The sequence below is a fragment of the Tupaia chinensis genome, unplaced genomic scaffold (genome assembly GCF_000334495.1).
Source record: "Tupaia chinensis unplaced genomic scaffold, TupChi_1.0 Scaffold000362_1, whole genome shotgun sequence".
NCBI classification, from domain to species: domain Eukaryota; kingdom Metazoa; phylum Chordata; class Mammalia; order Scandentia; family Tupaiidae; genus Tupaia; species Tupaia belangeri.
The window spans coordinates 3,150,564-3,168,247 of NW_006159859.1; the positions used below are offsets into that span (position 1 = coordinate 3,150,564).

Genomic DNA, 17,684 nt, shown 5'->3' on the forward strand with positions numbered 1-17,684 from the left:
ACCCACACTCGTAGTGCCAGGCCCAGTGGCTTGAACTCACGCCAGGCACATGTGCGTGTGTACCCAAGATCCTGCGAGGAGAATGAAGGAGAAGGGATTGCAGTGTGGCCATCTGCCCTGGGGTGTGATTTCTCACTTTCTTTCTCTGTATCTCTCTTTCTGGGGAGCACACATGCCCTATAGCAAAAACCTCTCAAAACAAACAAACAAACAAACAAATACCTAATGACCACAGTAAGCTATATAACCTCAGCTATATGCTATTTTATAGTATATTCATTCTACCCACAGAGTTATGCCTAAAGTCAATTTTTGTTCACAGATATGTATATATCAGCTGAACTTACTATTGAAAGTATTTAGATTAAGATATTTTGTGAATCAATACAAGGTGGGAAAGAATAAAAGAATGGAAAATAACAGCAGATACCAGAGACAGGGTGGGAGGAGGATGGGAAATGGCAGAGAAATAGGGGGAAAAATATATATACAAGAAACAAAAAATGAAAACATATTTGTTGATGATAACATGTATGATTAAGCCACTTTACATTGTTTTCTGGTTGGAAAATCACATTTTATATGCTGTTGTGATGTTCAGTGAAAGTATGTAAAATAAATTAATTAGTAAAAAAGAATATTTTTAGTTCACTAATGCTCCCTGCATTTATACCTGAACTATTAGTAAAGAAGGCAAGGTTTTCAGTGACCACATATCAGACAGGCAATATTACTATTAAAAGCATTGAAATTAGATTTACTTTTTAAAATTTTTTATTTAACTTTATTTATTTATTCATTTATTTTCTTTTAATTTGACCAGAGAGGGACAGAGAGAGAGAGGGAGAGAGAGAGAGAAATTGAGAAAGCAAGCCGCTAGGTTCAGGACTCGAACTGCAGTCAGCCATGTGAGAGTTCAGCGCCCTTAATCACCGTGCCACTCGCTGGCCCCAAGATTTACTTTAAAAAAAAAAAATCATAAAATTGGGACCAGCAGATGGCATCATGGTTACATCACAGGACTCCCATGTAGTCAACCATGGTTCGAATCCCGAACCTGGCAATTTAAAACTCACACTAGGTGCATGCATGTGTGTGCCTAAGATCCCAAGAAGAGGATGAGGGAGAAGGGACTGAGGCATGGCCATCCCCTCAGAGGGTGATCTCTCACTTTCCCTCTGTTTCTCTGGACAGCGTACATACCCTATAGCAAAAATCTATTTTAAAAAAATTAAAATCATATAAATTTTGTTGGTCCTATGTATACACAAAAAGGTACACAAAAATATCAGCAACAGTAGACAAGAGAAAAATAGGTACCATGGAACTCTTCTGTGTATTAATCTAATTGTTTACATCATATAGGACAGACATGCAATGAAAAATAAATCTGGAAAGACAACTTAGTTAATATGTGTATCTCCCTTAATTTACATTTTCCTAATCTTCATTTATAATTTCTTTCCACTTAAAAAAATCCTCCAATCTGTAGAAAATACATAAAAAGCACTGTTCTTTTAATAGTACTTATAATCAAATACTTTCATTAAGTGTTTCCCCTTTGCTTCCTAATCAAAACATTTGGATAACATAGAAATAATGAAAGTTACAGTTACTGGGCTCCTTACTAGCCATTAAGTTTTACCTTCTCTGCCAGGGATATCTTTAATCTTTCTAGGTAAACCCAGCACCTAATATAGCATCTGGGACACAGTAATCATTTCAGACATACTTGAATGGACAAATCACAAATATGGCATTCTGGTGGAGAACACTGCCTCTGAGTACACTCCCTGAACTTCTTACTTCCTCAAAAAGCACTAAATGTGTTCATATGCCCACCCTCCCCTCTAAAGTCTGGAAAAGGCTGACTTCTCCCAACTCCCAACAGGTTATGCCTGTTTGGGTCAGAACAACCTCGTCCCCTCAGCCAGTTCAGGAATGAACCCGTCATCGACCCCTTACATATTAGGAAGATGGACTTAGGAAAGAGGGTTCTTGGAAAAAGTGCCCTTGCTCTTTGATAACTTGTCAAAACCTGCCTTGTACCTCTCACCAACTGGAGGATTAAGCCACTATCCAGGTGAAAAATGGTGAAAAATGGAGAAGCGGAAAGAACATGGGGTAACATCATTAAGTAGATTAAACAAACACCTCTAAAGTCTATTTGACTACTGAACTTCCTCTTATTTGACAAAGTTCTTCACTATGGAAGCATGCTGGAGTTGCTATTTTACAATAATATATGTGATAAAACTCCTACAGTAAGCTATGATCAGAACCACAATTTTGGTGGAAATATTCCAGCAAAATAGAAAGGATTTTTTCCCTTTCCTTTTGTTCTTTTTATTTATTTATTTTTTTTTTTTAGGTTTTGCTGTAGGATGCGCGTACTCACCAGAGAGAGATGAAGAGAGACAGAGAAAGAGAAAGTGAGAAATCATCCCCCCAGGAGGATGGTCACATTGCAATCCCTCCTCCTCCATTATCTTCTCAGGATTTGGGGCATGCATGCACACATGCATGGTGTGCTTCTCAGGTCACCAGGTCTGGGACCCGAATTGTGATTGACCATGTAGGATTCCAGTGCCTTAACCACCATGTTAATCAAACTACTTGGCCACAAATACCCACAGTCCTAAACAGAACTCAGGTTTGGCTGAATGGCTAAAAGTTGGCTGACATACTTAGGTAGACGCCATCTTGTAAAGGGCAGATTAAGACAACCACAAAGCAGATGCAGAAGTTCCAGACAATATATAACACTCAGTTGCTTTGCTTAGAAGACTAACGTGAGGAGAAATGCACTATGGCATTAAATTTAGGAGTCCCAGCATTCTACAAGACTTCATAGGTGGTATTTTTCTATGAAACTCTACACTAAATGGTTCTGTTTGGATCTAAGACACAATGTTATCATCTACAAAAGAAAAACATTTAGTAAAGAGACTTTTTGTTCCAAACACCTAAAAGGACTTCCACAAACAATAAAGGAAATTAAAAGATTTTAAACAATTGAAAACATTTTTTTCCAAAAACTAAAACATATTGAAAATCTGGTACTGAATCAAGTTCCCAACTACAGAACAGCTGTAATCACAAAATAACTGCAAAGAAAGAAAAACATGTAAACAGAATGTCCAGTTTAATATCCAACCAATCGGCTTCTTTAAAAACTGTATTTTGGTCGAATCAATATCTCCAAGAAAAAGGGAAAAAAAAAAAAAAGTGTCTACAAAGTAGACAAACCTGGGGTGGCCCTGTAGCCTAGTGGTTAAGGGGGTCAGATCCCACATGGCTGACTGTGGCTCAAATCTGAGGCCCAGGTGCCCTCAAAAACACATGTTAATGTCTGTCTGAAATCCCAACAGGCTGAAGAAGGGGAGGAAAAGGACGTGGTATGCTAGTGCCCCATTGGGGGCTGCTTTCTCCCTCTCACTCTGTGTCTCTGTCTCTTATCTGGCAAACAAATGCATCCTCTGGCAATAAATAAAAAATAAGAGGCCAGCAAGTGGCATGGTGGTTAAGGCGGCTGAATCTCACATAGCTGACTGCATGGTTTGAGTCCCAGACCCAGCAGCTTGAAAAACTTACCGGACAGGGAACCAGCAGTTAGCGTAATGGCTATGTCGCTGGACTCCCACGTAGTCGACCGCGGTTCGTGTCCCGGACCCGGTGGCTTAAAACTCACGCCGGGCGCGTGTGCGTGCGTGCCCAAGATCCCGAGAGGAGAATGGAGGAGAAGGGACTGCGGAGTGACCATCCCCCCGGGGGATGATTTCTCGCTTTCTGTCTCTCTGTCTCTCTCTGTCTGTCTGGCGAGCGCACGCGCCCTACAGTGAAAATCTCTCAAAAAAAAAAAAAAAAAAAACTTACCGGACACATGCACATGCGTGTCCACAATCTCTCAGCTTTGAGGGGTGATTTCTCACTTTCTGTCTCTCTCTCTCTTTCTCTCTGTCTCTCTGCTGAGCACACATACCCTATGGTAAACTTAAAAAGAAAAAAAGCAAAGTTGAACCTCTGTTTGCTTTTTCATTTTGTTGCGATAAAGGTTTTCTATGCATAAGTTATAGATGATAAAATAACAAGAAATCAATCTGTATCTAAGTAAAACAGGTTTGCAGTTTTCCTATAAAAATGCTACCTAGAACTTGGATATTTCACTTCCTCTTTCAGTTTTTATCTGGTTCTATGGGAGTTTGCATGGCAGTTCTGAACTGGCCGTGCGGCAAGGACTTCTTGTCCACAGGGCGTCCACCAAGGACAGTCACGTGCTGTGTAATGACGTGTCAGTGAACAGAAGACTGTGTTCACGAGGGTGGTCCCATTCGGAGCAGACAGGCTACCCCACCTCGATGTGTGTAAGCACGCTCAATGATTGCACGAGGATGAAACTGCTCCATGATGCGCTTTCTCAGAACATATCCAGGTCATGAAGTGAGGCATGACTATATTACTGAACTGAGGCAAGGCGTGTCATTCCACCTTGTCAATGGGCATAACCAGAGTCTGTAAAAATAGTTTAAAAAGGTTTATACTTAGCAAAATTAGGAGTGGCTATGGCCCACAAACACAACCTCTGGTAGCTCTGAGAACATGCTGCAGAGCCTTCACTGCAGTTCTTTTATTCAGTTTTGAGAGCAGGAGATACAAGCAAAATTGTAAATTAACAAATGGGGTCTTCATATTGGCCTGGCCCAAAAGAGTATAACATCTGTAAGTGAGGGCTTGCTGTTTACAGGTGGATTCAACATTTTTATGTTAACGGACTAGGCAGCTTAAAACACACCAGGCGCGTGTGCGTGTGTGTCCAAAATCCTGGGGGGAGAATGGAGGAGAAGGGATTGCGGCATGGCCATCTTGCCTGGGGGGGTAATTTCTTGCTTTCTGTCTTTCTTTCTGTCTGATGAATGCAAGTGCCCTACAGCAAAAATCCCTAAAAAATAAAGGAAAAAGAAAAGGAAAAGATAAAGAAAATGAACACCTGAATAAAGGTGGGAGCACTGCAGTGAGGCAAATGCACAAAACATGTTCTTCAGGTACCAAAATGCATGTGCTGGAAGCACAGAGCAGGGCCTGGAGAGGAGGCATTTCAAATGTGGTTTGAAATATCTAAGAAAACATCAGAGGAAAAAAATGTCTCAGAGATTGGAAAACAAAGGAATATTAGCTTTTACCAACAGTACATGAATGGATCTTGGTCTTAGAGCGAATCTGAGCAAGGAATGAGTATAAGGAAATACCCACAGTGCCACAGCTAAGTACTGTGTGCTGGGAGCCAGATACCACATGGCTGACTAGAGTTTGAATCCTAGTCCAGGAGGCCCAAAAAACCAAAAATCCTAGTCCAGGAGGCCCCAGATCCTGAAAGAATTGAGAGAAATGGAGGAAAAAGGATCGTGGCATGACCACATACCCCGTTGGGGAGTGATTTCTCTCTCTCTCTCTCTCTCTCTCTCTCTCTCTCTCTTTCTCTCTCTCTCTGATGAGCACACATACGTTCTGACAATACAAATTCTTAAAGAAATAAAATGTATCCCAAGCTCTAACCCTCCTGGCAAAGGCAGGCAAGAAGACTATAAGAGAAAAGTAGAACACAATCTGGACTGCTAGGCCATGCCACTACACTGAAAACAGGAAGCATTTACAGTCAAGCACTGGCTCCCAACCTCAAGCTCTAAAGTAGCCTAAGGCCCAAGAAACCCAGAATTTTGCTAATGAACTTCATTTTAAGAAAAAAGTACAAATCAGAGTAGCACAAGGAGCACTGTTAAAGACAAGACTGAGTCTCTTTAGACACCAAGTCAGAGCCCGGTGGCCAACACAGAAAGAGACGGGGTCCTGGGTAGTGCTCTGGAGCGATGGGCGGGCATCAGTAAGTTCCCAGCCCCACCGCTGGAGGGAGCAGGCAAGGTTGCAGCCAACGATGTCAATGCTCCCTGATCCCAGGACCCCTTTACACGCTGTCCCATGCTAACAGGAACTCACACATACCACGATGCTCAATCCTGACTGGTGCCGCCAAGTTCTTTGGGATACGATGGCCACCCAGGGGCTCCCGGCCTTGTCCCACAGAACTGTCAACACCACAGGTGCAGGTGTAAACTGAAAGAGAGCTGTGCCACGCGCTTTGTCACACGACATCATTTCCGAGACACAATCACTGCTCCTGGCTCACATTCCACACCCACAACACAGATTAACTGTCGGCTGGACAATGGCTATTCATTGGAGAGCCATGCGGTGTTAACGATGTAGCAAAGGACGTCTGAGGCATCTTCCAAACATTTATGGAAATGCGTATTATGAAAAATCTATGCATGGACTTCAAAACTTTTTAATCCCAAAATAAACTCATGTTCTAATTCCATTTTGATGGACTTTTTGAAGTCCCCTTGAATTAGAAATGCCTTAAATAACCAGTTCCTATCTACCCACCACAGGAGGGAAGGCTCGTTATCTCCCTCTGTGAGGACTCAAGGGTTCCCCGAGGAGAACCAGCAGTAGGATCACGTGCTCTCCTTCCTCTGTGCTCCTGAATCCTGGTACTTCCAAAGCTAAAATAATAAAAATGGACTCTCAAGAGTCTAACTCAAGGTGAGGAAGCGGCTCACTCACTTAACATAAGGAATAAGATTAAAGCTCCCACACAGACAGGAAACCTTTGCATCTCTAAAGTTGACTTTTTAAAAATGTTCTCTCCAGGGACCAGCAATGGCATAATGGTTACACCTCTGGACCCCATGTAGTTGAACATGGTTTGAGTCCAGGACCCAGAGGCTTAAAATTCACACCAGGCACATGTGAGTGCATGCCCAAAATCCCGAGGAGAATGGAGGAGAAGGGACTATGGCATGGCAATGCCCCCAGGGGGGATTTCTCAATTTCTATCTCTCTGTCTCTGTCTCTTCAGCAAGTGCATATGCTCTATAGCAAAAATCTCTCTCTCAAAAAAAAAAAAGTTCTCCCCAGAAGACAGAAGACATATCATGAGCAAGCATCGTCCATTCCCCTCTCTGGCAGCTCAACCGCACAGAGCAGTGGGTGACTGGACATTCCAAATTTAGACCAGACTAAAAGAAGGAAGAACTAGAGGGCACTGGAACAGGCACCTGAACTAAGGGGTTAAATGGATCAAGGAGAGCAGCAGCAGGTGGTATGGTGGTTAAGGCACTGCACTTCCACATGGCTGACCATGGTTCCAGTCCCAGACCAGGTGACTTGAAAAACCACACTGGACACATGTGCATGCATGTCCAAAATTCTGAGAGTAGACTGGAAAAGGTGTGGCCATTGCCTTGGTGGGTGATTTCTCACTTTCCCTCTCTCTGTGCTGTTCTCTTTCCAGTATGCGCATGTGCCCTATGCCAAAGACCTAAAATATAAAATAATAAAATGAATGAAAGGGCTTAGGGGAAAACAGCAGGCTGGAAGGGGACAGAGAATTTCCACCAATACCCTTTCATATCTCTTGAGTTGTGGAACAAATACAAATATTCCTTATGCAAAATTGAGCCATAAAGTATAAAGTAAAATAAGACCGAGAATAGCATTATGTGGATGTATTTGAACCTGCGCACAAAAGTGGATCAAATCAGGAACTCTTTAGTGGCAGAGTACTGGAATGCTTATATGTAAAAACAAAATAATAAAACTGTGAGGACATTACATAACCAGAGGACTAGAGTATGCAAAACTAGATGAGGTACTGCTGAAACGCCAACCATATGGCAGGACACCACCAGCCTAAGTTTCCTAGATGCAAGTCTTCCTTTCAAAATAAACATTGTAATTATCTGTTTAACAAAGCCTTCTACCCAGCCGTGCAAGACATCAATGTGACCACCACGCTAAAATTTCCAGACAAAATAAATATCAAAAGCTATTAAATAGTCTTCAAAAACTGCTATTCTTAATCATCTATGAAGTTTTGGTTTTAGGTTTGCTATGGGGCACATGTGCTCACTGAAAAGAGACAGAGAGAGAAGGAAAAATAAGAAAGCCCCTTCCTGGGGGAAATGGCCACATCCCAATCCCTTCTCCTCTGTTGTCCTCTCGGGATTTGGGGCACTCAGACACAGACAGGCCCAGCAAGTGTTTCAAGCTGCTGGGTCCAGGACTCAAACCATGCAGTCAGCCATGTGGGATCCAGCTGCTTTACCCACCATACCACCAGCTGGCCCCATTTATAAGTTATTTAGATTATCATTTTTTTCCCCACCAACTTTGATTTCTGAAAATCTTCATAGTCAAAGAATTAACTGCTGAGAAAATGATGACCTTACAGAAAAACAGTAAAAGTCATTAAAAATATTTAGGTTCCTAAAAATAAATAATTAAAACAGCATGCTAAATTAAGGCAATATCAGTAACTTAAATTACAGTGAGAACTATATTATTAATTTCCATTTTCTATCACTTGCACTGCAGAAACCTTTCAGAAGCTCTTTAACAGACGGCCATATATCCCACCCCAAGCAGTTTCGGCAACAGAAGCGAGGCCTACAAATGTGTTTTGCTTACTGATAAAAACACAGTATGACCATTTTATGTATCAGCTTGGCAAAGCTATCATACTGGGTCACTCGGTCATTTACTACAACACTAACCTAGGCATTGTGTAAGGTTTTTCTGTAGACGTGGTTAACTTCTGCAATCAGTTGACCTTAAATAAATTACCCTCCATCATGTGTCTGGTCCTCACCCAGTCAAAGGCATTAAGAACAAAAAACTGAGGTTTCTTGGAAAGAAAATTCTGCCTAGCTCCTGTAGCATCAATTCCTGTCTGAGTTTCCATCTATGGGCCTGTGCTACAGGTTTTGGTATCGCCGCTGACACAATCACAGGAAATGAACCTTGAAATAAATGTATTAATATAAATGCACACACGCATACACACACACATATACGTACACACGCGTACACACACATATACACACATACCTATATATATATACATACACATATACACATACGTAAACACATACGTACACACACATACATACACAATATCCTATTGGTTCCACTTCTCTAGAGACCCTGACTGATACCAACACAGAAACTTTTTATGTGTAGTTCTCTCCTCCACTAATTCAACCTTTTCTGATTTTATGTTCCCCACCTCTCAGGCCCCCCTACAGGTATTCTAGCTCTTACCCTTCTCACAGAAATCAAAAGGCAGTCCCTGTGGTGCAGGAGTAATGTACTGCTCAAGTGAACTGGATCCCACATGGTAACCACAGTTCAAATCCCAGGTCCAGTGGGCCTGAAACACACCGGGTATGTGCACAAGTACCCAGAATCTGATAGGCTGGAGGACTGGAGGAAGGATATCATAATGGGACCAGACTCTGTGGAGGCTGCTTCTCTCTCTGTCGACCTCTCTCCCGCTCTCTCTCACATTAGCACATACAATTACTCTATCACATGTATGTAATTCTTGGAGCTGAGTTTTCCAAATCTTCATTTCATTAGTCTCTACACCTTTGCTTTCCTTTTTTTCATGCCTTGGGCCCTTCCTTTAATAACTAGCAACAAATATAACTGGCAGACAGTAGGACAAAAATCTTCATGGTATATACAAATCCCTGCATGAGAGAAGCATTTGACTACAAAAGACAGTCCACAGGGCCACAGTGCTTTAAATGCATGCTTTCAAGAACGAGGCACCTTTACAGCACGTGACATGGAGTTGAAGATGGCTGGACCCCACATGGTCAGCTGCATGGTTGAGTCCCAGAAGAGGCAGCTCGAAAAACATGCCAGGCATGTGTGTGTGTATTCTCAAAATCCCCAGAGGAGAGAGTAGAAGAGACTGTGGCAAGGCCATCCTCCCTGGGAGCCTGACTTCTCACTTTCCCTTTCCCTTTCATGCTCTATGTCTCTCCAGCGAGCACAAATGCCCGGTAACAAATTCAATTTTTTAAAAATGCACATTTTAAAGTGAATTTCTGTTCCAACATAGAACTCAGAATTGATTCTATACAATTAGAACTACAATGAGGGAATAAAAGTTAAAGAATAATTTCATATTTCATTCACGGAAATCAAATTCTAAACCCAGTGCCTATTTATTTTGAAATTAAAATATCCTTATAAATGGAAAACTACTTTTTCTGTGATGAACTATCACCCTCTTAGTTTTAAAAGAACTGTCTACTTATAAGAGTTTAATGTTTTTAAATGCTAAAATCTCAAATCACTCAGCTTCTTTAAAATTAAAACATTCCAATACTTAAATACTCAACTGGAGTCAGTATCAATTAATGTAGCCTTCAAATGCATTAAAGAGTATAAAGAGAAACACATTTTTAATGTTTAAAATAATAGTCACATCCTCACCTCCCACATCAACCTGTAATCCATATTTTCATCCAAATCTTCGGGCATTTTCTTCTCTCCAGCAAATGGTCCAAACTTTTCACCCTGAATCGCAATGATTATATTGAAAAGGGATCAGTATAATAATCAAGTAACTAAATTATTTTTCAGTGTGGAATTATTTATCATTTTTATATCATCCTCTAAGTCTTCACGACCAATGACTGAGACATTTTTAAAACATAATCAATTTTCATAACACAAACTATTTACATATCTCATAACCAATATTGTGTGTTTTAGCCTAAAAGCCTGAATTCCCAACCCAGGTGCTCACATAAAAGGGTTAAGTTGTTTAACTTCCCAATCCCACCAAGGCACTGGACGACACATTCCCTAAGTTCCCATCCTCTTCAGAGCCTCTGGAATGAAAAGCATGGAGATTTTCCTGGCTTTAGAGGTGAGCCCACCATGTGGAAAATCACCTGGTTTTCATAAAAGTTATAAATTCATCCTTATTATGAACAAGGAAATAATCCTACCATCCTCAGAGGAAGACAGTTCATAAATAAAGTTTAAATTTGCCTGCTAATCTCAAACAGCCAAGTGGCACACTATTTTTTTGTTTTTTGTTTTAGAGAGATTTTTGCAATAGGGCACATGCATTCATCAGAGAGACAGAAAGTAAGAAGTCACTTCCCAGGGGGGATGGCCATGCTGCGATCCCTTCTCCTCCATTCTCCTCTTGGGATTTGCGGCACACACACACACACACACGTGCCCAGTGTGAGTTTCAAGGCACCAGGTTTGGAACTTAAACCACCGTCGACTAAGTGGGATCCAGTGACATAATCATTATGCCATCTGCTGATCCCCAAGTGGACACATTTTAAACCAGAGTTTCACAAAATGTATCCTTCAAACCCACCTGCACGAGAACCACAATGCGGCCAGCTTCAGATACAGAATCCTGAGTTTGTGAACATCAGGATCTGAGAGAGGAGCTTGGGGAGCGACATTTTGACAGGTGCGCAGGTGAGAACCTCTGGCCAGTCCCTGAAGGTGTACGCCATGAGTGGCTAGCCCCTGCAGTCTGCCTACAGAGATGCTCATATCTCAAAACCAACCAAGCAGGGACTGCACATGAGTCATGCTTGTCCAGCTGAGCATCCTGTAGAAACGTGTGCAGAGAGGATGCAGAGTCACTCACACCTTGGTGAGCTTTCCCCAGTGGTAGCTATGACCCTTTTCAATATAACCCTCCCCTTTGCATGGAAGTGGAGAGAGATAAAAACCAACAAAATCTCCAAGGAAAGACCAGCCCTTTGGCCTAGTGGTTAAGGGAGTCAACTGCCACCCACATTGTTGACCACAGTTCAAACCCTGGCCTCAATGGCTTGACAAACACGCCAGACACATACACATGCATGGCCCAAATCATAACAGAATGGAGAGATGGAGAAGCAGGGATTATAGCATGGCCATGCCCCGGTGAGGGGTGCTTTCTCCTCTCCCCCCCTCTGCTACTTCTCTCTGGTTAGCACATACACCCTCTGGAAAATTAAAATTTAAAAGTCCCAGTAGGAAATTTTGATAAACACTGTTAGAGAAAAAAAATAACCTCCATGCAATGTTTCAAGGATAAATTACTTCAAGAACAACAGGAAACCCAGCTCCTGGGAACAGTAAACTTTTAAAGCTAAAGGAATTACAAGTAGCTAACTCAATCCCCCTCTCTTTATAGATGAAGAAAAGAAATCCTGAGAAGCTACAAATAAAAGCAGCACTAGGAAGACTATGTCTTTTATGTTAATCAAGGGGCAGAAAATACCTATGGATATTCTTCAAACAAAGACTACCATTCTAAGTCACCCCAACCTAGGCATACTGAAAAAGAGGAGGCTGCCGCCTACCTGTAGTCATTTTAGAGGTGTTAATGCCCAGTTTGGAGAGCGAAGTCAGAAGAGGAACCTGCTGTACTTCCCAGGCCTCTTGGCCCCAGATGTCACTCTGTGCTCAGTGGGTGCTCAGTATGATCACTCAGACTGACAGCCCCAAGATGTTCTCTCTAAAAACGTCATTTTGAGGGGTCCAGACAGTGGGGTGGTGGTAACAAAACGCTCTGAGGGGCTGATCACCTGGGAGGGTTCAGGTGTGTGTCTGGGAACCTGCCTGAACACACAGGGCATGCACTGATCTGGAGCTGGCTAACACCAGGGGTGGATCACAGCCTGAAGACCCTGTCAGGGTCCTTCTCTCTCCTTCTCTCTCTCACTCACTCACTCATGGAAGGAAGAAATGACTTTAAAAAGAAAGAATCCTGGACCAGCAGATAGCATAATGGTTACATTGCTGGACTCCCACATAGTTGACACCACAGTTCGAGTCCCAGATCCAGTGGCTTGAAACTCATGCTTGGCACATGTGCATGAGTGTCGAAGATCCTGAGATGGAGAAGAGATTGTGGCATGACCATCCCCCTTGGGGGGTGGTTTCTCACTTTCTGTCTCTCTGCCTGGCTCTGACTCTCAGGCCAGCACACAAGCCATATAGTAAAAATCTCTTTATTAAAAAGAAAAAAAAAAGGCAATAATTTCGTGCCTCAGGAAATATCCGATGGTAAGTAAGAAAAGCTCTATAAGACATCTAAGAACAGGAGAAGGGATTAGTATTTACTGAACTAGTGAGTCAGTCCAGGACTCTATGGTTAAGGGAACCAGATCCCACATGGCTGATAGCAGTTCAAATCCCAGGCTGAACAGCTTGACACAAGGTGTGTACATGTCCCCAGTCCCGATAGGACGGATAAATGGATAAGGAATTGTGACACGTTCACACCGTACTGGAGGGTGCTTTTGCTTTCTCTGTCTCAATATCTCTCTCCCTCTCTCTCTCTCTCTCTCTCTCCCTCCCCCCCCCCTCCTCCCCCCGGGTGCTTTTGCTTTCTCTGTCTCAATATCTCTCTCCCTCTCTCTCTCTCTCTCTCTCTCCCTCCCTCATCCCTCCCTCCCTTCCTCCCCTCTCTCTCTCTCTCTCTCTCTCTCTCTCACACACACACACACACACACACACACACACACACACACCCTCCGGCAATTTAAAAAACAAAAAGGTTTACATAACTTGCCTGATTAAGGTCCATTAACTCACAAAGATCAGAGCCAAGATTGGAAACCAGGCGTGGTCCCTGTGACCTGCCACCACCCAAAACCCTGACTCAGTGCTGCCACAGGCTGGTGCCAACTTCTCAGCTTCCCACTGACAGCAATGCCGCCGCCACCTGGGCCAGGCCTTTGCTCACAGAGACACCCAGTGCCTTGACTGCTGAACTGAGGAAACTATGAGCTGGTGTTAAAGCCAATCTAGAGAACACAGCTCAAAACAAGGTGCACGTCTTGCAAGAATTAGAACTGGAGGATTTGGTATTAATGGGCATGGCCCAACTTTCAGTCCACTCTGTCATAGATTTAGCCTTTATTAAGTACTGCAGAAAGTAACAACAATCTGGGAACACAGTTTGCAATGTAACTGATCCACCCAAGCCAAACAGGGAGTTCCTCTTGGCAGTACCAAAGTAGGGGGAGAAAAAAAAAAAAACTGAATCTATCAAGTCAGCAGAGCACTCAAAGGACTGAATAGAAGGAATGGAAACCCAAACACAAGCACTGGGATTGGGGGAACAAAGACTGCTTAGATGCAGGCTCGCTGTGATGGTTGGAGGATTTCAAGCTTTGAAAATTCAAACCAAGGAACAGGACTCTGATGTGAAAGCTTCACCATGAACAGTCAGTAATCACTCTCTATCATAAACTCAAACTATCGATTATCACAGTGGCTTTCCTTTTTTTTTTTTTTGCCTCAATCTTTAGTCAGAAATACATTTCTTATATCAACCTAACACATTCACATAAACCCACACATATAAAACTAAACTGTAAATTCTTGAAACAAGATTATCCTTGCTCTGAACAATACATGTCCGCATTTTCAACTCTATTTCATTTCATTCTTTAAAACTGAGTTTTTGACCCAATATATTCATTTCAAGCTCACCAATGAGCTGTAATCCTTGGTTTGAAAAATACCTCATGAGACCAGCAGTTGCATAATGGCTATGTTGCTGGACTCCCATGTAGTCAACCGCAGTTCAAGTCCCAGATCTGGTGGCTTGAACTCGCACCAGGCGTATGTGCATGTGTGCCCAAGATCCTGAGAGAAGAATGGAGGAGAGGGGATTGTGGCATGGCCATCCCCCCTGGGGGGTGATTTCTCTTTCTATCTCTCTGTTGCTCTCTGTCTTACTGGCCCTATAGCAAAAACCTCTCCGAAAAAAAAAAGAAAAAGAAAAAAGAGAAATAAGTCACAAAAACACAGAGGAGATAAATACATTTACCTCTCCAGCTTTGATGAGAATGCCTTCAAAGTACGCTAGTGAGTATATTTAGAATGATTTAATCAAATAAATTTTACTGTTGCTTTTAAATGTACATAAAAAATGTGCATAGCCCACTCTCAGTAATTCGAATCACTTATGGTAAGAAACAATGCAGATATTTAAAGCAAGATTTATATTTGTCTTTAGCTGTAAAATTTTATACTAGCTCTCCTTATTCTTCACCATAAAGTCTTCCCCTAAAGATTTCTGGCACCTACTACACACCCTCCTTCTCTAAGTTTTTGTTTACTGTTCTATTATATAAATGACATCCTCTTATCATTGTAATTACAGTTTCATTTTTACCCAATAGCCATTTACTGTGGAGATCCTAAGTATAAGCCTCTTCTACCTCAGTGGGCTTCAAATCTGCTTGGGTAGCACACTTATAAAAGAAAATTTGGGAGATACATCCTTATACATATCATTATTTTTTCTCTTAGCTGAATCATATGAAATTACTTGATCATTTTTAATCTGTGAAAATGAAATTTTTCATATGATTCATCATTCATAAATTATACATGTACCCTAGTATATTAAACTCCTAAAGGGAAGTTCATAATTAATGGAAGAAAGAAAACCCACATCTTGTGAACAATCTTGAAAATTTCAAAAATTTCTAGCTGACTTCCTGTCATTAGTTTTGCTTTATTGTATGAAAAGCCACTTAAGATGTCACACTAGCAGCGAAAACACTGTCCGTGCTGTCATTTTCTACTATTCACTTAGGCGTGCATTGTTGATACACCTTGGATCTGTGATTTCTTTGCAAGAACCTTCCTAGAAGTCTTTGCTTCTATCTCAAGGGTCTCTCTCTCAAGTGCTGATGAGTAGGCAGTAAGGCTGCACGACATTCTCCACCCAACAAAAAAGACACTTTAGACAGTGGCCAGAGGTGAGCTGGAAGGGGCATGGCCACATACCAAGGCATTTCGACTCCAGCTGATCACTCCCATAGCATCAGTGTGGACCCACTGAAGTCGGGTTGCCAGGTGTCTGCAATATTTTTAGAGAAGCTGCTAACTCAAATTTGTATATTGAAACACCATTTTTTTCTATATTAGCCATGTGTTCCAAGTTTTTAAAATTCTTTGTGCAGGTCAAAGAAAGTATGACTTTAAGTCAAACTCAAATTGGAGACATCACACGGCCTGAGTCAAACTCACTTCTCAGACTGATCCAATACCCAGCCTACAATAGTGCTTCATTGCTTTTCATACGGTTCATGAACCCGGCACATAATTCAATCCATTCTGTTTGGTTTGCCACCCACTGAACTAGATGGTAGCTTTTTTTAGTTTTTAGTTGCCAGAGAACATGTGTATACTGGCCACAGAGAATAAGAGAGAGCATGAGGGAGAGAAAGCACCCTTCTCCCCAGCGGAGCATGGCCACGCCCCAATTCCTTCTCCTCCATTTCTTCACGCTGTCGGCATTTGGGGCACCCACATACACCCAGTCTGCTGTTCAAGCTGCCAGAACTGTAGCTCAAACCACACGGTCAGCCTGGCTGCCTTAACCACTAAGCAAGCCATGGGGCTGGCTCAACAGCAACTTCTAAAAAACAACAGCAACAAAATGTATGATTACAAAGGCATGGGCCATCTTCTCTCATTCCGTTTAGGAGTAGTATTGGTTTGTCGGAAAAGTCATGACACATTTTTCTATGCGTTTGGTAGCATGTATTTTGAAGTAATGGGACAGGCATGGCACTGATACCTAGTCTCCATTCTTAGAATTCGAATTTATTTATGTTAGTATTGTGTATAAACTTTTCAGAAAATTTAAATGTCCATTCAGAGCTAAGGTCACTGGCCAAGTTGAGTCATTTCAAGGCTGAGGTTTTGTGAGATGAGGGAATATTCCGTATCCCCACTGTGTGTTGCTGCTGCTCCTGGGTGATACCTGTCTGTCTCAGGGTTCTTCTTGATAGGATTGAGGCCTGAAGAAAATGAAAATATCCTTAAACGTAGAGATCCAAACCTTCAGCTTGATTTTCTCCAGCTGCCTGCATGCACAGTGAACACACACTCACACTCTCACAGTGACACTCACATTTGGTGCACTGTAAGTACATTGGCCTCCTGTCGGCTGTGGATCATGGTGGCGTGCCTTCAGCCTATTTCTTCTCAGTTACTCTCCAGTGTCTGTCCAGCATCTGTCCTTCCTTCAGGTTCCTCTGAGCCCCCAGCCTAAGGGAACATACTAGGGCATGGGTTAACTGTGAGCACAGGGTTAAATGCCAATTGGTCTTCTCAGTAAAGGAGCTGCCCACTAACTCTGGAAGCAGAGGGTCTGGTGGGTAGTTACAACAGTTCACATGAGGCCGATGGGCAGTTTCAAGTGATGCTTGGAAGGCATTATGTGCGGGAGTCCCAGGAAAAGAATCCCACGAGAGCCATGGTCTACAGTGTGGTCGCAGGTGCTCAGAGGCCATTTAACTTTGTCACTTGGAGCAATGTATTGGTTTGTCGGAAAAGTCATGACACATTTTTCTATGCAAAAATGTGTCATGACTTTCCCAGCAGCCTACTGGTAAGCTGTTGAAAGGGAGATTTACTGCAGATATTGCTCTTCTTGGGATTGTGGGAAAGCTCCAGCTGAGGTTTCAAAAGACTTGGATCCTAATTCTTGCTCTCCTGGTACTTCGCAAGGAGGCACTGTGACGTCGCAAAATTTCTGAGCCTCACTTTTCCTTATAGAAAACCTAGGGACTGCGGTGAGTTGATTCTAAGATTCCTTCCAGCTCTTAATGCTATTAGGAAGAGCTTCCACTGGCCACATTTAAAACAATTTGAGAACCGCAGAGAACACATTTGAAACACATTAACAAATTCATAAATCCACAATGATTATCAGAGAAAGAAAAAAAGATCTTTTTTTTAAAGTGGGGTTGGGATATAAGGCAGCACAGCAGTAAAAC

The 17,684-nt window shown here is 42.3% G+C and overlaps 1 protein-coding gene across 3 annotated transcripts in view; it reads right to left on the reverse strand.

Annotated features, from left to right (window-relative positions):
* Positions 1-17,684, reverse strand: part of PRDM5 (PR/SET domain 5) — a 150,826-nt gene that overhangs the window by 121,846 nt on the left and 11,296 nt on the right. For 2 of the 3 annotated variants that reach the window (XM_006153108.3, XM_006153110.3), the window contains exon 2: positions 10,345-10,428. The exons of the other annotated variant lie outside the window; for it this stretch is intronic. In XM_006153108.3, coding sequence (XP_006153170.1) covers positions 10,345-10,428 — 84 coding nt within the window. The remainder of the gene's footprint in view (positions 1-10,344; positions 10,429-17,684) is intronic. 3 annotated transcript variants of the gene reach the window in all.